Source organism: Lutzomyia longipalpis, chromosome 2 (assembly GCF_024334085.1).
Source record: "Lutzomyia longipalpis isolate SR_M1_2022 chromosome 2, ASM2433408v1".
Classification (NCBI taxonomy): domain Eukaryota; kingdom Metazoa; phylum Arthropoda; class Insecta; order Diptera; family Psychodidae; genus Lutzomyia; species Lutzomyia longipalpis.
In genome coordinates, this window is record NC_074708.1 from 40,376,745 (window position 1) to 40,397,001 (window position 20,257).

Below are 20,257 nucleotides of genomic sequence, written 5' to 3' on the forward strand. Positions count from 1 at the left end.
AGTTGTTGCTGTTCGTACAAAAATTTGACAGCTTGACAGCTAATTGTTTTGGTTTTCATTTCATTTTCCAAAGTTCTGCAGGAAATTTCTTTGAAAAAATGAATATTCTACCCAAGAAAAGGTGAGTTTTTGGCAATAAAAAGCATCCTGAAGGACTATTCTAACCCTCAAATGTTTTATTTTCAAGATGGCACGTCCGGACACGTGAGAATATCGCCAGAGTTCGTCGAGATGAAAAACAAGCAGCAGAAGAGGAAAAGGAGCGCCTCCGGAAAATTGCTCTTGCTGTAAGGAAACCCCTGAGAAATCCTCAAGAATTTCTAATTAAAATTGAATTTTCTTTACAGGAGCAAGAAGCCCGAATTGATTTACTACGACGGAAGGCGAAAAAGTTCCTTCCGGAAGGTGCAGCAAAGCAGGAAGAGGAAGAAGGAACATCTAGTCGGTGGGAGATTGAGGAGAAGCTAAAAAGTGGGGAGCATGTGAACTTCTTCAGTGAAGTTGAGAGTGGAAAGTACCAAGCGGAAGGGGAAAACAAGGAGTACGTGAAGGAGAAAAAGGATGAGAAGGAGAAGTATGAGAAACAAGTGGGGTACCTCACGTACCTCGGGCAGGATACAAATGAAGCTCTGGGCAAGAGAAGTTGGTACGAAGAGCCCCCAAAGCGTGAAGATAGATTCACGGAAAGTGGGAAAATTGTCGAAACAGGACTCAAATCAAAGATCTACAATGATCCTCTGAATGTGATGAAGCGCTACCTGGCGGCAGGATCATCGAGAACTTCTACCTCCTCATCAACTCCTGACCCATCTCTGCTGAAAGCCTACGAATCCCTCCTACATTCACAGAGGGAACGATCGAGTGAGGGAAGGTCAAAGAAGCACAAAGAGAAGAAGAGAAAGAGATCCCGAAGAAGTTCTTCGGAATCAGAGGATGAGACAGAGAGGAGCGCTAAAAAGGCAAAGCTGGAGAAATTGCGAGCTGAGAGATTGCAGCGAGAGAAGGCAGAACGTCAGCGAACAGATGCCTTCCTTGCCAAACTCCGGGGAGATCCGGAACCGGAAAAAGAGCCCAAAAAGACTGAGAAGGAGCCTCCAGTTCGACCAATGAAGCAGAAATATAACTCTCAGTTTAATCCTGAACTTGCCAAGCAGAACTACGACTGGCGGCGATGAATCCTTTGCAATAAATAAATTAATTAAAACTTCTTTGATTATTTCTTAAACAATTTATTCACTAATCTAGCCCAAGAAGGAAACTTCCGGACAATTTCTACCGATACCGTCCAAACCATTTGTGGTCAAAGGGCGATAGCCAGTTGTGGCAGCCCCCAAAGTTATTTTGAATGACGTACTTCATCGTGTAGTGGTTTGTATTAGAGCGCTTTCGCTCCTCCTCCTCAGCCTGACGCTTCTCCATGATTTCCTGGGACACAACGAGCGCCTTAAAGGGCAGCTTGTGGGCAACCAATTGGAGGATTTTGTAAGCTTCTGGATACTCCAAATGCCCCCCAAGCTCCATAATCACCCTCCCTTCCTTGATGGGGCTCACGTAGTGATCTATGGCACCTTTCCCGCCACCCATTCGCTGCCCCTGGCCCTTCTTCGTGACCGGCTGCCACGGAGGATCAACGCGCCAAATGGCAAACATGCGATTGACGTCAATTTTCCGCCCAACCCCCATTCGCATCATCTCAAAATGATTCCATTTGAGCCTCCCGCCGCCCAGGGCGATAATCCCATACTGCCGATGAATCAATTTATTGTGCACAAGCTCCGGACCACGCATCAACCTCAGGCGCTTCTGCATCTTTGGTGGACGCAATCCAGCCGTAAACTGCGGAACTTTCTCAACAATTTTCAGCTTTGGTCGATCAACTTTTTCAAATGCTGCAAAAATAACAAAATATCCTCTAAATTCTTAGCATTCTAAGCTACATGAATCCATCTGAGAACCTTCAGGACATACCGTCAAATTTTATTGGAGCCGGAAAGTACTTCAGCCCTGCTATTTGACTGCAATTCCACAGCTGTGGGACATTTTCTGCAAAGAATTTGATTGATTAATAATCAAGCAAGAATTAGAGAAGGAAATTCTCACCTAAAAGTCTTCCTATTCGACTTAATTTTAACATTTTGTGGATGAAAATAAAAATTTCGCGATGCCTGTGCCAGAAGTGAGGTTACGTTTATCTGTTATGAAACATTTCTTGAGCATGAATGGAATGAATGAAACATGAAACACGATTTTGATGATTTTTTGCATATCGATGATGTCGGTATATCGCGATATCGTCGATAGTTTGATGTTCATGATTTCTGACAAAATTATTACAATCTTTGCTGAATAAATAAAAAATTCAATAATTTTACAGTCTTAAAACATAAATAATAATAAAGTTACTAAAAACTCATTAAAATATCGATAAATTTCCAAATATCGATTACGCCGATATCGATATTATCATCAAAACTTGCCCACCGGGTTAACACCATGTGCGTGCTGTGAAACGTCACAAAAATAAACAAAAAGTATTTTTGTTGGCTAAAAAATGGCAAAATTACCGAATTTCCGTGAAAAGAAACCCCCAAAAGTGTCCAGCATGAAGCCCAAAACTTCCGGGAGTGTGCCCAAGAGTAAACTCGAAGTGAAAGTTCATCTAGTTGAGCAGGAAATTAAATTTGCTCAAGCTCTTGCGGGGCATGATCCAAAAAATCAGGCAAAAGTGTTGAAAAATCTGAGAAAATGGCTTTCCCTGCGCTCCAAGAGCTCCTATCGTGAGTACTGGATTATTCTGTTGATTGTCCCTGTTTCTGGAATTGGAGTAAAGATTAAATTTTCCTTTTCCAGCATTTACGGATAAGGATTTTTTGAGGTTATGGAAGGGCTTATTCTATGCAATGTGGATGTCGGATAAGCCGCTCGTTCAGGAGCAATTGGCTGAAGATCTCGGTGGTTTGTTGCACCTCTTCCCTACACCTGAGATAAGTCTCCAATTCTACGCGGTGTTCCTGCAGACAATTAATCGGGAATGGTTTGGAATTGATCAGTGGCGCATTGATAAATTCTTAATGGTACGACCGTCCGGAAGGGAGGGAAAGCAGCCCAAATTGAGACTTCTTTTTTTGTCATTGCAGTTGGTACGGAGGGTTACGCGACAATGCCTCGTTATCCTGCGGGACAATGGATGGCGCTTGGAGCTGATAAAGGTCTTCCGGAAAGCCTTTAAAGAGCACATTTTTGACGAAACACGAATGTCCGTTGGTTTAGCCATGCATTTTGTGGATTTGTACCTTGAGGAAGTGGCCAAAGTATCCCAGGGGAGCATGAAGAAAGCCACCGTGACAAGCCTCATCCGTCCATTTGTCACCCTCGTGGGCACGCTCACGGATACACGCGTAACGAGCTCTATTGTCAAGAATATCTTCAATAATCTCCTGCAGCAGAGTGATTTGGGGCGTCAGCATAGGGAAAAGTATGAAGCATGGAAGAGTTTTGGCTTTCCAACATCTTCCATTGATGATCTGGAACTTGTTGAGGAGGAAGAGAGTGAATTGAGTGAGGCAGAGCCCGAGGAAGGTGCTGATGAGGAAGATTCTGCAGATCCCGAGAAGGTAGCCCTGGATCCACGTGCTGGGCGTGTGAATGTAATCCTTCCGGAACTCAAATTCAATCCGAAAGCCATCCTTGGGGCCCTCGAGAAGCTTCTCTATGCTGCCGATACGAAATCCAAGGCCCGGAAGCGCATAAAGAGGATTATGGAGAATTATGAGAAGTTCGCCGAGGGAACGTATCCTCTGGGCGTTCACACGATGCCACGGTTGCAGGATGAGAAGGCAAAGGCACCGTCAATAGATGAGAAAATCACGGAGATGGTGAATTTTGAGAAGGAACTCCTGAATCCAACAAAACTCCTGAAATCCCTGACAAAGGGTCAAAGGAGGAGGTTTATGAAGAGTGGCCTCTCAATTGAGGAGTTTGTGGCTCAGCTGGAGCCCAAACCCACACAATCTGTGCTTCCGGAAGTGAATGGTATGAATGGGGATTCCGATGATGCAGTTCCGGAAGCAAAAAGGAGAAAAAAGCGCCCGGAAAAGGCGCTCAAGCGCAAAATAACATCCCCAAAGTTCACAGAAGAGCCTCAGGATGAGTGGCAGGAGCCCCTGAAGGATGGTGAGTATGAATACTTTGTGCCATCCATGAAGAAGCGCCTCGAGGAGCTCAACAAAGAGTCCCAGGATACGGTAATCAATCCCTTTGCCCTGAAAAAGGCCAAAAAATCTGCCAAAAAGGCCAAATTAGTCGATGCCACACCCAGCTCGAGCGCCAAGAAGAAGGTACGGATTGCCCTGGAGATGAATACATCGCAGGATACTGCCGAATATCTCAGGCAGGTCAGGAACTCCCCGCAGATTCCCTATGATTCGGACAGGAAGCCCGCAAAGAGCTTACTGAAGCCAAATCTCATCCCCGGGCCCATAAATCCGTACTACAAAAGGAAAATAAATTTTGATTAAATTGTGAATTATTTGTAAAAAATAAATTTTTTTAAGAGAAAATTGAAAAATCTTCCAAATTTTCTTTTCTTAGGTTATGTTGATGAGAAAGGGTGTGGATATTCCTACGACATGTCTGTTGGTTTTCCAACGAGATCAGTTTGAAGTGGAGAAAAAAGTGTTTTGTAAACAAAGAAAAATGACAACAAAGAAAAACTTTTCCACGTGATTTTCCAAAGCAAAATGCTGAGTTTTTTCAAGCGAAAGGAGGTTGAAAGGAAAGGATACAAACTCTCAAATGTGAGCAGAAGCAGAAAAGTCGGTGTTGTTGCGTCTTCTTTGAAGGAATTGCTGAAGAAGGGACGAGAAAAATTTCAGGTAAAGAAAACCCAGAAAAGTCTCAAAAGATGGAAAATCTTTGAGATTCCATTGAAAATTTATAGATAGATGACTGCAGATGCTATTTAGCTCAAGATGGAACCCTTGTGGATGATGAAATGTACTTCCGGAATCTCCCGGAGCAGACATTGTTCGTTGTGGCAGGAAGTGATGAAGTTGTAAAGACGGACTTTGAGCTCCTCTATGACGTCATTCGAAGCAGGAACTCTAGTTTGCTAAAAGTCGGTGAGATTGTAAAGAATTTCATTTGTAGCAACAAAGACAGCTTCCTGAACTCCCTGAAAGTTCTCGAGGAGAAGGAGAATGAAAAGACAGAGAAGAGTCTACGGGAAGAAGATGGAGAATGGTTTTCCGGGCAGGAGAGTCGTTTCGCCAGCAAAGAGGAAGTAATGGCGAGAAGGGCTCAAGATCGTGTGAGAGGATACTTCTATAAGGCCAAAGATGAGATCACACGATGCCAGCTCTATCGTCAGAGTCTCCCGGCAAAATTAAAGCTGGATGAGATTCTTGGGGTCTTTCAGTACTTCCTCATTGGGTGTGATCATTTCAGCTGCCTCTTCGACAGGAAGTACCCGCGAAAGCATCATTCAGTCGAAGAAGATTCCCCCGACGGAGGGATTCCCAAGAAGAGAATGCGCCTCTTACGGAATCTCTTCGAAGAGGAGGAATTCTTCAAGGATCTCTGTGTCTCCCTTTGCAATTCGCACGGAGATTTCCGCTGTCAGGGAGTGTGGAGTGATGTCACATGCCAATACCCAGGACACACAATAAATCCCTACTCAACACGCGAGAACTTCCTCCTCTTCCAAGTCTGGAATCTCGATCATCAAATTGAGATCTCTCGCACTGTCATCCCATCCCTGTTGCAAACAGTTGAGCTCCTCACCACGGAGAATCGGGTCAAGTGCAAAGTTCATCAGTCGCGAGGAATAAACATTGACATTATCACGTACTTCCTGGAGCTCTTTACAATGGACAATCTCAAGCTAGTTCACATTGTCTGCCACGACAAAGGCGCCCACCATGGTCTCCAGTCCAAAGGGAGAGTACTCTGTGCCAAATGCACCGAACAAGATGCCCTTGATAAGATAATGAGAAAGATTCAGCAAACCAGCAGCATCTAAGGTATGTGACTTCCAAATCTCCCAAATTGATCTCCAAAAAAAAATTTTAGTATAAAATTTAATGTTTTTTAATTAATTAATACCATGCCGGACCTAAAGTAATTAATTAAAATTTTTAAATAAATTTTTCACACAATCCTGAAATGATTTTTTATCCCAAAATTGAAGAATTTTTAAACAAGATCTTGATTTTCACTCTAAAATTCTTTACAACTGCAATTTTCTTTTTTTTTCGTTTTTTTATTTAATCGTACGGATTAGAAAAAAAACTTAAAACTTAAATTCCAACTGAAATATTTTAAACAAAACATCAAAAGAGATAACAAGATGGCGGCTGAAGCGTGGTTTCATAACCTCACAGTAAAGTTTTATTCGGTTTTGTTAGAAAACTATTTTTTTTTTATTTTCTAAAAAAAAGAATACAAGAAACTCTTTTATTAAGGTACTTATTTTCAAGATGGCGGATGAATTTCACGACAATATAGGGTTGGGTTTATCCGAATTATCGTTAAATTTAAAGAAAATAACCTAAAATTTAAAAATCCAAGAAAACAAATTTTAAAAAAACCACTCAATAAACGGAAACAAGATGGCGTCCAGTGTGATGTGATAACCCAAAAATCGTGTATTATATTTTTTTTACAATATGATTAAAGTATAGTTCTTTGTACATATGAATTTTCTAGTAAAACAATCAGAAATAATCTTTTTAGCTCTTCTAAACTAAAAGCCAATGGTGGCCTTGAAGAGCTACTTTGTATATTTTCAAAATGGCCGCTTATTTGAATAGCAAATTTATCGGAAACTAACCTAAAAATTTCAGAAGTTACGAACATATATTTCAATGTAAAATTAATAATTAATTTAAATTTTTGACAAACAATGGGTTAGATTCTGATAAAAATCTTTTCTTTTCCAACAACTTTAAAGTTTGTTGTAAGATTTTGACAGTTGATGTTTTTAAATCGTTCTATAAGAAAAACCAAAAATTAGTTGTTCCAGAAAACAATAAGAAAAAACTCTTAAGAACATCGGAAAAGTAATTTTCTTTCGGAAACCCGTTTAAAGAAAGAATTAAAATGTTAGAATCTTATAAAATTTTTCCCAGAATACCAAAGATCTCACAACTAATGAATTGTAAGAAAAGAAATGAAAAGATTTGTATCAGAATTTATCCCAATGTTCTGAAAAATATTTAAACAATTTCTCGCGAATTTTTATTGCAAAAAAAATGTAACTAACTAATAAATAGGAGCACAATATAAAGAGCAAACTGTAGCACTAAAAGTGTACCAATTTACTCTTCTCAAATGAAGATACAGTCTCTATTGTTCATTAGATTATAATTAAGTGTCAACAATACCTTGCAAATTCCCAAGAAATGTTTCACTTTTTTTTGCAATATTTAAATCAGGCAATGAAAGTGAAGGTTTTCTGTGCAAAACGAAAAAATAAAACTTAATGCAAATGAGCCATTCCAAATTATTTTTTCCGAAGATCCCTTTTAATGGAGTGGCTTCCATTCATTAAGAGTATTTTGTGAATCATCCACAGAAAAAGAAAAGTTTTTAGGAAATTGCCATTTTGCAGCTAATTGAGTTGTAAATCATAAAACTTTGAATCGTTTAGTTAGAGGGAAGAATTTATATTCTTTTGCCTCTTTTTATCGATTTTTGTGATCATTTTTTGATCTTTTAACTATTCGTTGGGTTAAAAACCTAAATGATCGCCCCCTTGTTGGGACAATTTCCGCAACAGATTAAACTACATTTTATTCGCAAATTGAGGGCTCTTTTTTTCGTGCAAAAGAAGAAGACAGAGAAAGAAACAGAAAGTCTTGGTTTCCAAGAAAATACCAAACGTTTTTGAGTGCAACGAGGAGAAAATTCAAATGCTACAAGAATTTTAATTTCAAATTGCTCAATTGCGCGTGAACCATTTAATATAAATATAGTAAAAAAAAACATTCGCGAGGCATCCGTGAGATTTTGAGATGAATTTTTAGCTTATTTTGAGATTTATTTTCCGTAAACAAACGAAATTAGTTGCAATTTAGCTTAAATTTACAAATTGATATCAAATTGAAAAAAAACTTTAATTAAGTTTATTACATGAAACAATCGATAAGTTGGTTATTAATAAGAAAGCTAAAATTGATAGATTTTGTAATGTTGTAAATTCGTATTGGAATGTTCTCTTTATGTAGATTTTTTTCTACAGATAAGATTGTTTTTGGTTGGGAAAGTTTTGCAAAACTAAATAATTTATTTGAATAGGTTTTGCAGAAAAATAAAATTTTCAATATAAGAGAACTTAGCTCAATTAGAACCTCCAAAGGTCGCGTAAAATAGAAAAATAAATATAAAATAAATATTTCTTTATTTAGTACGTTTTTCAAGTCCACTTAATGCCTTAAATATTCCCTTAACTATACATATATGTATGTATTTCTAAAGACTTATAGCTTTAAAAAATAAAGTGAATTAACAAAGACGCTTAAGAGATTCGAATTAGGCCAGGTTCCCCTAAATAAATATTCTTTTAAAAAATTCAGAATCATTCATAATTTTTAAAAATTATGAAAAATGATCAATGCAGTCTGAAAAAGCTTCAAAATGTTTTGAGCTTTACCTGTTTTCCGATTGGGGGAGTTTTTCCCAGAGAAATGTTCAAATTTTCTTGAAATAAATGGCCTTTAAACCACTTATTATATTATGCTCTGTATGCTGACTATGCCTATATATTACAATTTTCCTGCTTTAGTCTCAAATGAGCTTTTTCTGAATGGTTTGGGCTTTTTCCAATAGAAAACAAAGAGAAAAATATTGATGCTGTTATTTTTCTCAACACTGTAATTTTATTCTTCCGTATTGTACATTTAAATTTATTTTTATTCCATTAAAATCACATTGAATAAAGCTTATTTGGCAAAGATGATTTCCATATGCAACAGATATTGATATAGCATGTCACAGATTAAATTATTTTAAATGAAAGTTCAACTCATTCAGCTTAATTAAATTCAAATTTGCAATCTTCTCTCACAAAACCTTAAGCTCCGAGTTTTTCGTCAAAGCTTGAAGTCTTGCAGGTGGTTAAATGTTATCTTAATTGAGCTAAATATCTGTCTCAAAGCTCTCTAAAAGAAATCAAAGTAAAAATGAAAAACTCGCGCGCTAAATCTATAAATCCAGTTCAATTTCTTTTCAAACCGTTCAAATCCCTCAGGGCTAATCTCTTTCTCTGCAAATTCTATAAATGATCTCCCCCGCTGTACCCTCTCATGTAATTGCTGGATCTGTGGCAGAAGCTCGCCGCGAGAAATGTGCATTCTTGCGCGAAAGACTCTCAAAGACGCGCGAGTTTTCTTACAGCAATAAATGGTACATATAGGCAAAATTGAGGAAGTTTACGCGAAGCAAGAGCAAAGAGAGGTGTTCAGGCGAATTGCTCTGGAATTGACTTGATAATGAATGCACAGGGGGATCTGGTGAGGGGGGAGGGAGGTAGGAGTGTTGCTCTGTATTTGGGTGTATGGGGGAGCAAGAAGAAAAAAAAAGAGCATAAAACTCATAATTTTGCTTTCAACATTGGAATTACTTAGTGGTGTCCCACACACAACTTTTATATATATGCCTCCGCCGCAAAAAGCCATCATATAGATACACATACATACGAAAGCCAAAGAAGAGGTACAACCAGATTATCCGGCAACGAAGCCACACTTGGGAGCCACTTGGCATCATATTCATTTTCATTTTCCGTTCGATCGTTGGGTTGATCGCACGTTTGTGCTTCCTGGACGTTCAAAAAGTTTTGTCTGTGTGTGATGTGTATATAGCAACGGACAAGCCGGTGCGGGACGTATTTTTTTTTAATTTAAATTTTTATTAAAACACTGAAGGACCTCTCACAAGTGTGCTAGATGACCTCATAGAAGTGTCTCAAAAGTGATGACTTTTAGTAGCACCCACAAGGAGAGAACGTGAGGTGTTTTGATTGTGGAATTAGCAGTGTCGCGATCACATTTAAAAAAGAAAAGAAAACTGCATGTGGTGGTCAGAGATTTTAATTTTGTCCATGACATAACCGTTATTGAACTGTGTGAAGAAATTGTTGTTTTGTGTTAGTTTGAAAGTTAATAATTTGTTCAATATAAAAATCTATATGTGCCAAAATATCTCCCCCAATTAATCAGGTGGAATTTTTTTTTCAAACCTGACTAAGCAATAAAAGCCAATATAGCTACCTTAATCTATATGTAGAAAGAATCCCACCACAAGAGTACCCCGATAGTGTGCCCAAATGGTGTGTAAACGGACGATTTCGTGGCTTATCGAAAGTGCGTGAATTTTCACTATCAAACGGTTTTATTGTTAGAAGTTGAACCATTCTACCTCCTCGAAGTACCATGGCCTCGTACGACGAATTACATTTCGATTGGTCAATGCTCTGTCAAGAATCTAAGAACTGGACTCTATCAGGTACGCTTTTTTACACGCTTTTCTTTGCCACCTCCTTCACTACTTCTTGTGATTCTTGCGTACATTCATAACCCATGTATACCGGTTTGCCCGTACGTAATTCCCCGCACCATGCAATCATACTACAAAACCCAAGGCAAGAATGAGAGAGAAACACTCCAATATATCGCGTATCCCATGCTAAATTACAAAACAACTTCACATCCCATTCATGAAAAGGAAATTATGTACGTACATAGCATGACAACTTTGAGATGTGCTTTTACCATCAAATATAGTTGTGGGAAGACCTCTGATTAAAAATAAAATTCATTCCAGGTAGTAGACGAACAAGAAAACATCAAAACAATAAAAAGAAATTAATTTTAATTAAATATTTTATAGATTTTTATGTATTAAAAGTTCTTTTCAAAAACAATATAATTTAGAAAAGTAATCAGAAACTAATTATTTTTTTTTTATCAAGGAAGTAATGAACTTGTTTGTTCATAATAAAATAAATATTATTCATTTTTTTTGTACTTAAAGGGGATAAGTTTAATAAAAAGTGGGTGGAATAAATTAACAATTAAATTGTTATTAAGAAAAATAAGTCTGTAATTTTGATATTATTTTTCTTTTGAAGGAAAACATTTGAATAAAATTTTTCCGGGAAAATGTTTACTTTGGAGCTATTGAGCCCTTATAAAACTTCAATTAGATTGAATATTTATTTAAAAAAAAAACTAATTATTAGTTCTAAAACCAATCAATTCTGTCCACATTATCTGTAAAAAATAATAATAATAATCAAATTATGTTTTACGATCTTTTCCTTTTTTTCCAACTTAATTACTTCTTGAAATTATTTTTAATGCTAATAACTTCTAAAACATGCTGTCCTACAAAATATCTAATAAAAAGAAATCTTTAGCAAATCACCTAAAACTTCTAAGAAGTCATTAAAGCTTTACAGTGTAAAGTTTACATAAAGCTTTGCAAAGGTAGCAAAAATAGAGAAAGAAAAAACAAATTAAGCGAGCGGATAACGCATAAATGAGTTTTGAATGGGGTGTACGACGTATAATCGCGAAGGCGTCCATTGGTGCAGGTAAAAGGTGCAAACCAGCGGTGTTCTTCATATGGCAAAGACAATTGGGAAGGTGGTCGATTGTATTACATACGGCACAAACTTTTCTCTAATGCAGCATTAGTTGAGTTTCTAAATAATTAACACATTACAGAATATTGTGTACATATACCTACATATTTAAAAAAATATATATTTGCTATTTCCCCGCACATGCTTGATTATTAATTCCACCTTCGAATCCGCACCTGTAAATATACAAATACTTCTCAACCTTCCATTTCGCTCCGACCACCGCAAAGCTCCCCATTGGATGTCCCTTTCGCCCGCTCCATTAAACATTTCTGTCTGTTTTTTTTTTCTTTCTTATTTCGTAAAATAAAAATTCTTTCATCTCGATTTCTTTTTGGCGCGCCGGTGTTAATGCAAATTGTTGTTGTGGAGGAATAAAGAAAGATCAGCCTGACTCATAAATATTGCAAAATCTTTGATTTTTTTGGGGGCTGCATTAGTTTCCTTTTTATGACTTTCCTTCCTAGGAAACAAAAAACTTAAACTTCAATCATCATTATTCGTCATTCCAGACGGACTAATGATTTGTGGCCAAAAATGCACGTGGACAGTGCAAATTATATATTGTTGAGATTTTTGCCCATTGCTTGAAGTACGTGCAAAAGAATGGCAGCACGTAGTTTTTTTTTGCCATTGCAACGGTAGATGGGTGATGTCATCCATCATCTTGGCCATTTGGAAATTAGCATGTGAAGAATACTTTCAATCACATTGTTCAAATATTGAACAATTAACAAATCTTCACGCAGTCATTCCCCACCCGGCGACGGAACTTTCATTGCCGCATTTCTATTTTTAATCTAACGCTTAAGATGGGAATTTTTATATTGAATCTTTAAGCATACTCTCTGTACTCAATTTCCATTTTGTTCTTTGAACCCCTTCTCACACACGGAATACAGTTCTATGCTGAACTTAATGGCGCCACGTTCATAATGAATTAGGTTAGAATTATTTGCATTTAGTTGGGTTTTAAGCATTTTTTTGGGTTAAGTTTTAAAAATCTAAACTGTAATTTTAAGGTTTATTTAAACGTGCAGTTTTTAAGCAATTTTCAGGCAATATTGAGGCAAACTTCGTGCAGTTTTAAACCAATATTTAAGCAACATTAAGGCAGTAATTATTCAAATTAAATGTAAGATTTATGAAGCAGTATTCAAGTTTTCTTCCAGCTGACTGATTCTTCCAGACAATCAGTGATCCTTAAAGGGTTAATCAAATATAAAATAAAATCCCTCTCAAATTATTTCTGCTCCATTATTTTCAGCACTCTACTGTCATTTAAGCTAATTATTTATATAAGTAATATATTTCTCTGTATCAATTGAAAACAAGAAGAAGATCTTTCTCCGGAAAGCATCTACTTCACACCGATTTGATTGGCAAATGTGCCGAAGAAATGCCACAACTGCGTTGAGAATGCAACTCTTCAAGACATGCAATCACTTTATTTCCGTCCTGATTAAATATTGGGTTATTGATAATCGTATAATAATCTCAATTCTCTCAATTAATTATCCATTATAATGCACCCAATATTTATGGTCATCCATGTGAAATTCTTGTTCTTTTGCGCAGGGGAAGATCACTCCAAGATAATAACTTTGCTTGCTTCTATGGAGGCTTTGCTCTTTTATAAATGGATTAGCGTATGCGAAACATGGTGCAATTTTAGCTTCATTCAATTAATTTACAATAAATTATATAGATATATAATAGATCCATGTTTGCAATGGTGTGCATAAATTTAAAAGGCAAACATGGGGTGAGATTAGCTACGGAAAATCATGTTGAATTTCTGGTAAAGTGCCTCCTTTGTGGAGAATATTCTGGATTGAGGAGTAACGTTCTAATTGCTGCAAAAACATAATTTTTCTCTGGTTTTATGTAGTTGATTGGATTTATTAATGGTTTATTCGTATACTTCTCGCAACATACAGAGTCATTATTCAAAAATCTCCCGCAAAAAATGTCAGGAGAGCTCATTTTATAAAATTTATATTTTCTTTAACATTTTTTAATAAAAAACAACTCCGAAACCGTTGGAATTTTTTCCCGCAATTTCTTGGGCAGAAAATACTTTGAATAGAACATACTCTAAGAGTTTGAGAAGTTTCTCGATTGGGCACATAGAATATTTGCATATTTTCTGTATGTTTTATGTGTGATATATGACGATTTACGGGACAAACGGTAGGTCTAATTGAATTTGCGGACACTCGCATATTTTCACATGATAAATAGCATAAACAGAGCTGCAAACGTTTGCAAAAAAAATGTAATTTTTTTTAGTCAAACCCTGTCTATTTTGTTGCACCAACAAAGTTATAAAATTTTTATTTTGAAACGACAGAAAATAACACAATACCTCACGCCAAAATATGTATTTCTTCACATTCTTTTTTTTTTTTCATTTATAAATAAGTCTTTGGGTGCCTCCCCACCCTCCCCAATGGGTTGTATATTTCAACAACAATAAATAACTCGAAAAAGGTAATTGGAGGAAGCAATATATATAGAGAAAGACGTATTTTAGAGGCCTTTTAGGATGATTGGAAATTTTCTTTTTCCCCTTGGCGACCCAAAATAGGGCTTGTTTTTTTTTTAGTTGGAAGTATTTTGAGAGTCATTTCCGGGACTACAAGGGGGTGATATTTGAGCTCTCTCACCGTGATTGGGATCTCCGGGCAAATATTTACAAAAGCGTCTGACTTTTACAGCAAGTCGTCTAGAGTTTATTTATTAAACTGTTTTAGAGTTGGTTCGCTTAGTGATAAAATAAACAGAGAGACTTGCAAAGATCTTATTGCGGAACACGGTGGCACTATAACGTGACCTTTTGGGGTCAAGATCTTTTGCATTCATGAGAAGATTTTGCAGTTTTCTTGAATTTGCTGTTGTAGTTTTAGTTTTTGCAAAAAACTAAATTAAATAAAAAAACTTAATAGGAAAAGAATTCCAAGAAGCTGCTAAATTTTATTTTATGATCATTTAAACAGTTTATTCGTTATTTTAAATTCATTCTTCCCACACTTTAGAAGTACTTTTCCAAACCATTTAATTCGCAAACATTTGTGAATGTTTTTTTTAGGGACCGCACCTCTTCACGATATTGTTGCGTAAACAAAACTAATTCCTCTACATTTTAGAGACATTTCCCAAAATGTTTCATATCGGGCAAATCGTCCGATTTAACATCTTCTTCCTTTCCATTTCTAATGCTGCATTACACATTAACATTTAATTACAACAGCATCATGAGAGAATTTCACAATGTCTCACTTTTGTTACAATTTCAGTTTCTTTTTCTTCATCTTGTACGCAAAAAAATTTATAATGGATCGCGGAGTACTTTTATCTCCCTCTCCCTAATTCACTGATTATTATCTCTTTTGATATCAATTAACCATACTAACAATAGCTTTTGGGTGTTAGAGGTGTAAGAAAGAAGAAAAAAAATCACTCTCAAAGAAGTTTTTTTTTTCTTTCACGTAATCATGCCTGAACGGAGTCAATGCGGAGGAAATAAATATATATATTATGGAAAATATGGGCTGTGGGAACTTTTGCAGTGAATGTTATCATGTATTTACACTTGAAACACTACGAGTGGTAAACAGTGCACTGTCTCCATTATCTTATACTTTCATTCACAAATAAATCTATTTTACTGCATGGAATATGAAAATAATCGCTTAAGATCTTCTCGGCGGCATTTCGACTTGCAGGCAATTTTTAAACTGAATTTCAGGGGATTTTAAAGCGATAAAATAAGTGAAAATAAGTACCTATACAGATGTGCCTCAATTAGTGAACATTGCGCCCATTTACATTCAAAGGAGACTAGGTACGCTATGTACACACAATATAGAGAGAAAATCTGTTAAAATTTAATAGTTTTGTTTAATTTATATTTGAGGTAATAAAAAAGACGAATTGAATGTGGAATAATTTTCATGAGAAATGCTGAGAAAATTGTTTTTCAAATTTTTGATAATAATTCAGATTTTCTTATTAAAAAAATTGAATTTTTTAAAATCTTCCTTGAAAAATATATTTTCAGATTCTCATTGAAAATAAAACAGAATTTTCTTTATAAAAAAAATATTTTACAAAACTTTTTTGAAGAAACTTTTATAGAACTTTATCAACAAAGTTTTAGAATAAAATGAGAAATAAACAATAAAATAACATGTTCATCAATTGCAGCCCCTCTGTGGGTATGTATAGCACAAAATTGTGTACATTCTCCTTATCGTGTTGTGAGTTTTTTGCCCCTTTTGCTTGGCTTATAACATATAATTGAAATTACCACGTTTTTTCTCAACAAAATTGCCTCCATTTAGCCGCTAGGCCTTTTGTGGTGAACCATAAAAATCACCTAACGTTCAACCCATTGCAAATCGGAAGTGAGTTGTGCAGAAGATGGAAAAATAGTGGCAAACTCCTATGTGCAAAAAAAACAAGAAGTCAAACCCCTCGGAGGTGTTGCAGATAGACACAAAATTCCCATAAAGCTTTTGCTAGAAAAAAAACTCTGCTACCAATGATCTGATTCTTTTTTTGCCATCTGCATCATTTCGCTGAGCAAAATTCAAAATATTTTTACATCACATAGCCATCAAAGTGCCAAATGGGAATTTAATGGCACTTATGGAGTAAAGAAATTGGCGAGCTCTATTTGTTTGTTTTTTTTTCTCTCACCTGCATTTCGGTTCAACATAACACACACCACCGGTAAAACATGTTATGCTGTCATGAGGTGTGGTATACCCTCGACGATCCGCATTAGACCCCATGTTTGATGCAATCTCTTTTCGTTTTTGCATTCTTTTTTTCGTCAACCTCACGAAATATCCATCCCAATATTTCTCAATACAAAATGGATCACTTTCCAGCCACGAAGACATATGGCCAATGAAGGAAGAAATGGACTCTCACAAAATCTCAAGCTATAACTTCACATTAAATATTGTTTTTACGGGATAGAAAGTAGTTTTAGACAGGAAGTGATCGTCAGGAAACGGTAGCCCAGGGGGTGAGCGATCGTGGTGATCTTATAGTGTGTGGTTTTACTTATTTATCAAATCTCGCGATCTTTTGGGGGGAAATATTAAAAGATTGCAATTTTAATGCAAAGATCGCTATTTTTGTACGAGGATCACAAGTTTTCGTGTAAAGATCACATTTTTTATGCATATATCGCAATAAACGACATGCTCTTGCGATCTTTGTTTATTTTTTTTACAGCAAGATCGCAAAATTCAGAAAGATTTTAAACTACAAAGAAATCTTAAAAAAGTTTTTTTTTTAATTTGGCTGGATTTGAATTCTTTCTTTATTTTTTTCAATGAAGACGCCTAGTAAAAATTATTCAATGAAAAAATTAATTAAATATAGAAATGGAAATTTAATTGATTATATTTAAAGAAAAATTATTGATTATTTTACACATCTATTCATGGAAAATGAACTCACGTCATTGCAACATGATGATAAATAATTTTTCTGTGTGATTATGAAGCTCAACCATGAGCACAATATATCGATTATTTTCTCGTGAAAAATAGGAAAAAAATACTAATTCAATTGAAGTCCCTTTTGCACAAATATTGAAAAGAAAATGAAATTAAAAATTGCAGACTGCAGTAATTTGTTGTGAAGACCCCAAACTTCCTGTGTGCCCACAAAAAATGTCTGCAATAAAATGAAATTACTCATGAAACGTCGTTTATGAATAAAATAAAATAAAATGAAAAACGCACTTTGGAGGAAATGAGCAAAGTGCGAATGCTCTTTTCATTACTTTGTGGGCAATTTTCCATTTGGTAGAAAAACGTATGAGGCAATTAGCACGTCATTGTGAAAATGGCCACATTTTCAACACGTAGTCCACATCAAACTAACACCAAAAGGGCAGTCTTGGTGTAAATCAAATAAATCTGACGGGCAAATGTGCATTTTTCAGCTCTTTCACACGATGGCATTCCAACAATGTGATTAAAGGTAGAATCGTTAAGATGTTGTGGTGTTGATTGAAGTAGCAATTAAAGAATTTATTGGGCTCGTTGCAATTTGACCTTTCTCCCAATTCACCAAGATAGGCGTCCTCAAGCTCTTTTTTTCTCTCATTCTGTCTTCAACTTCATCAACTTGCAAAAGTTACACAGAGAGGTGAATATATAAGGCATGTAATTATTGCTCAACGGCAATAAGTCAATATGGAATTGCTGAAATATTGTGTGTTGGTGTTGTTTTTTTTCTTAATTCTTTTTGCCGGTTATACCTTCACGCTTGATGCTGTGGCGCACAAAGAGGCTCCTCTTTCGCACGAAATATGGGCTAAATGGTGCGATGAATGAAGAAATTAGGGTTGATGGTGTGGTAGTTTAGAGGTCTCTCTCTCTAAATGGCAATTTGATGTGTGTTGATTCGGGTGAAGATGAAAATCTCTCAAGCAGTGGAATTATGCTTGATTGACATTATTGATTGCCTATTGTTCAAGTCGATTGACCCCATTTCACTACGCGAATTCCCGGCACCAAAATCCCCAAAGCGGAAATTCAAAATGCATCAATTGCAAATCCCAATAAATCGATGTCGATGCATTTTGCTCTGCATTTGAATTCTTTGGAATATTTCTTTATCTATATATTTTTTGAATAATATTATAAACGGCGTAAAATATGCAATCAATACACATACCGTCAAATGGGGTGAGTTGAGCAAGAATATTTTTCGTTTAAACTTATGTGAGTTAACGTTAATTCTAATGCTTCTTCTTATGTTTGGCTTCTATTCTAGCCTTTGACATTTATTCAATGTTTTTGACGTTTAATTCCTAACTTTTTAAAAAGTTTTTTTTTAATTTAAGTTTATTTTAACGTTTAACATTTCTATCATTTACATTTCTTTTTTAAGATTGACTTCAATAATAACGCTTAACGTTTGCTTTTTTACGAGTGACGTTAATTTTAACTCTTGAGGTAATCTTTTTTAACGTTTGACATTTTTATTCTCATAATAACGTTAGAAAATTCCCTTTTTATTCATTTTTTCATATAAGTTTTACCCAAAAATTATTTCTTTTGACATCAAAAGGCAAAAGAAATATCTGTCTCAACTCTCTTCTATTCACCCCCATTGATGGTACATCTTCACGCTCAATCAATTATTATTTTTTATATCTTCTGCTCCATTATCTATTCTCTCAAGGATTTTTTTTCTTTTTCCAATAATTCTGTATGCCCGATAGCGTAGTAAGTAAGTAGATAATAACTATATTTGCCAGCATCTTCATCGAAATTGCATTGCGAAATGCTCTCTATGCAATTTTTAGTTAATTTATTAAAATTTCTCTCACAAACGCGTGATACGTCGTGATAATAATTTGCATTTTGAAATGTATTAAAGAAAGTCCATTAAAGAGAATAAATTCCTGATACCATGGTGCCTATTTTGGCTTTAAATTGACATCTCAGATTTCAGGAAGTAATAATAATTTCTTTAAAAATGCCAACTGAATGTAATTGATTTGTGAAACACGACAGAAACCTTATCAAAATTTACGCTCATTTGAACATGTTTTTCTCTACCACAAGTCAGCAATAAATGTACTAGTTTATCGTAGTTTTATCAAATTCCCTGCACATAAAGAGTGGAGTAACTAATTTTTATTGCTTGAAAATTACTTTTATTAGCATAATCACCTTCACACATCTTTCATGAAAGTTGGTCGGCTTGCTAATGGGACGATCAAATAAACTTTAAAGAAAAAAAAAGTTACATGGTTGTCCCAACAAATTGGTCTAACAGAACTACGCCCTGTCGCCGGCACTCAAAAAGTCACGACAATATTGTTTTGGATGATCTTGCAATCTCTCCTAATAGACCTTTTGTGTGTGGAGGAATAACTCTCAACATGGGACTGTGAGAGAGGTTTTCCCAGCGAGTTAATTTTTTTTTAGAGAGATAGAGTGCCACTCGAGATGGGAATAACGAAATGAATAAATATGTGCATCTGCTAGGTGAAAATTTGTTAGATTTACTTTCATTTTATCTTTCTCCTCATTCTCCCATCTCTCATGGGCCTTTGTTGGAAAGTTATCATGTGCATTTGTCGTGTGGCACGTCTGATAAAAATCACACCCAGGTGTTTCTCAAAAAGACTTCTCTCTCGTGGGCACAGGTGAATGTTGTTGCATCGTTATATGCAAAAAAAGAGTCACTATATTTATGCATATATAATGTTTGATTAGAAAGATTGCATTTGGAAAATGTTGTAAATGGGTTATTCCAAGCACAGACTAAATTGCAATTGAATACATCTCTCACATTCTCATCCATTCCAATTGGTGATTGTTGGATTTTAAATTATTTTGCCACCAACAGCGTAAATTGAGAACGCGATTGTTTAAATTGATATGAACGTGATAAGCGATTGTATGTATATTGAAAATATTAGATTAGTTAGTATATAAGTATTTAAAGATTATAATTAATTAGGCTATCAAATTAATTAACTTTACACGTGAAGAATTTATTTGTAAAGAAAAATACGATTGAGTAACAAATTTATTATGATTCACGACAATTATTTCATTTTAATTTAAT

General features: G+C 35.6%; 5 protein-coding genes across 5 annotated transcripts in view; 4 read left to right on the top strand and 1 right to left on the bottom strand.

Moving 5' to 3' along the window:
• Window positions 1–18: 18 nt before the first annotated feature.
• Window positions 19–1,208, top strand: LOC129791430 (leukocyte receptor cluster member 1 homolog). Its single transcript, XM_055829601.1, has 3 exons — window positions 19–121; window positions 188–287; window positions 348–1,208. The coding sequence occupies exons 1-3, from the start codon at window positions 99–101 to the stop codon at window positions 1,173–1,175; spliced, it is 951 nt and encodes a 316-aa protein (XP_055685576.1). The 5' UTR covers window positions 19–98; the 3' UTR covers window positions 1,176–1,208.
• A 5-nt stretch (window positions 1,209–1,213) lies between these two features.
• On the bottom strand, window positions 1,214–2,219 carry LOC129791431 (39S ribosomal protein L16, mitochondrial). Its single transcript, XM_055829602.1, has 3 exons — window positions 2,101–2,219; window positions 1,969–2,043; window positions 1,214–1,889 (listed from the first exon to the last, which is right to left on the bottom strand). Exons 1-3 carry the CDS (start codon window positions 2,132–2,134, stop codon window positions 1,273–1,275), a joined length of 726 nt encoding a protein of 241 aa, XP_055685577.1. The 5' UTR covers window positions 2,135–2,219; the 3' UTR covers window positions 1,214–1,272.
• A 267-nt stretch (window positions 2,220–2,486) lies between these two features.
• On the top strand, window positions 2,487–4,559 carry LOC129791432 (ribosomal RNA processing protein 1 homolog). Its single transcript, XM_055829603.1, has 3 exons — window positions 2,487–2,777; window positions 2,851–3,074; window positions 3,138–4,559. The coding sequence occupies exons 1-3, from the start codon at window positions 2,552–2,554 to the stop codon at window positions 4,515–4,517; spliced, it is 1,830 nt and encodes a 609-aa protein (XP_055685578.1). The 5' UTR covers window positions 2,487–2,551; the 3' UTR covers window positions 4,518–4,559.
• Window positions 4,560–4,654: 95 nt separating this feature from the next.
• Window positions 4,655–6,163, top strand: LOC129791434 (DNA fragmentation factor subunit beta). The gene is made up of 2 exons (XM_055829604.1): window positions 4,655–4,874; window positions 4,940–6,163. The coding sequence occupies exons 1-2, from the start codon at window positions 4,740–4,742 to the stop codon at window positions 6,017–6,019; spliced, it is 1,215 nt and encodes a 404-aa protein (XP_055685579.1). The 5' UTR covers window positions 4,655–4,739; the 3' UTR covers window positions 6,020–6,163.
• A 3,555-nt stretch (window positions 6,164–9,718) lies between these two features.
• LOC129791435 (cerebellar degeneration-related protein 2) overlaps window positions 9,719–20,257 on the top strand; it is a 39,827-nt gene continuing 29,288 nt past the window's right edge. Inside the window, exon 1 of the mRNA XM_055829608.1 lies at window positions 9,719–10,503. Within this exon, the coding sequence (XP_055685583.1) occupies window positions 10,431–10,503 (73 nt within the window). The 5' untranslated portion in view covers window positions 9,719–10,430. The remainder of the gene's footprint in view (window positions 10,504–20,257) is intronic.

Coding starts and splice junctions, on each gene's coding strand:
- LOC129791431 (XM_055829602.1), bottom strand. CDS start 2,134: ATGTTAAAATTAAGTCGAATAGGAAGACTTTTAG. Junction 2,044..2,100: donor TCGAATAGGAAGACTTTTAG/GTGAGAATTTCC, acceptor AATTCTTTGCAG/AAAATGTCCCACAGCTGTGG. Junction 1,890..1,968: donor GGCTCCAATAAAATTTGACG/GTATGTCCTGAA, acceptor TTATTTTTGCAG/CATTTGAAAAAGTTGATCGA.
- LOC129791432 (XM_055829603.1), top strand. CDS start 2,552: ATGGCAAAATTACCGAATTTCCGTGAAAAGAAACCCCCAAAAGTGTCC. Junction 2,778..2,850: donor GCGCTCCAAGAGCTCCTATC/GTGAGTACTGGA, acceptor TTCCTTTTCCAG/CATTTACGGATAAGGATTTT. Junction 3,075..3,137: donor GCATTGATAAATTCTTAATG/GTACGACCGTCC, acceptor TTGTCATTGCAG/TTGGTACGGAGGGTTACGCG.
- LOC129791434 (XM_055829604.1), top strand. CDS start 4,740: ATGCTGAGTTTTTTCAAGCGAAAGGAGGTTGAAAGGAAAGGATACAAA. Junction 4,875..4,939: donor AGGGACGAGAAAAATTTCAG/GTAAAGAAAACC, acceptor GAAAATTTATAG/ATAGATGACTGCAGATGCTA.
- LOC129791430 (XM_055829601.1), top strand. CDS start 99: ATGAATATTCTACCCAAGAAAAG. Junction 122..187: donor AATATTCTACCCAAGAAAAG/GTGAGTTTTTGG, acceptor TTTATTTTCAAG/ATGGCACGTCCGGACACGTG. Junction 288..347: donor TCCGGAAAATTGCTCTTGCT/GTAAGGAAACCC, acceptor TTTTCTTTACAG/GAGCAAGAAGCCCGAATTGA.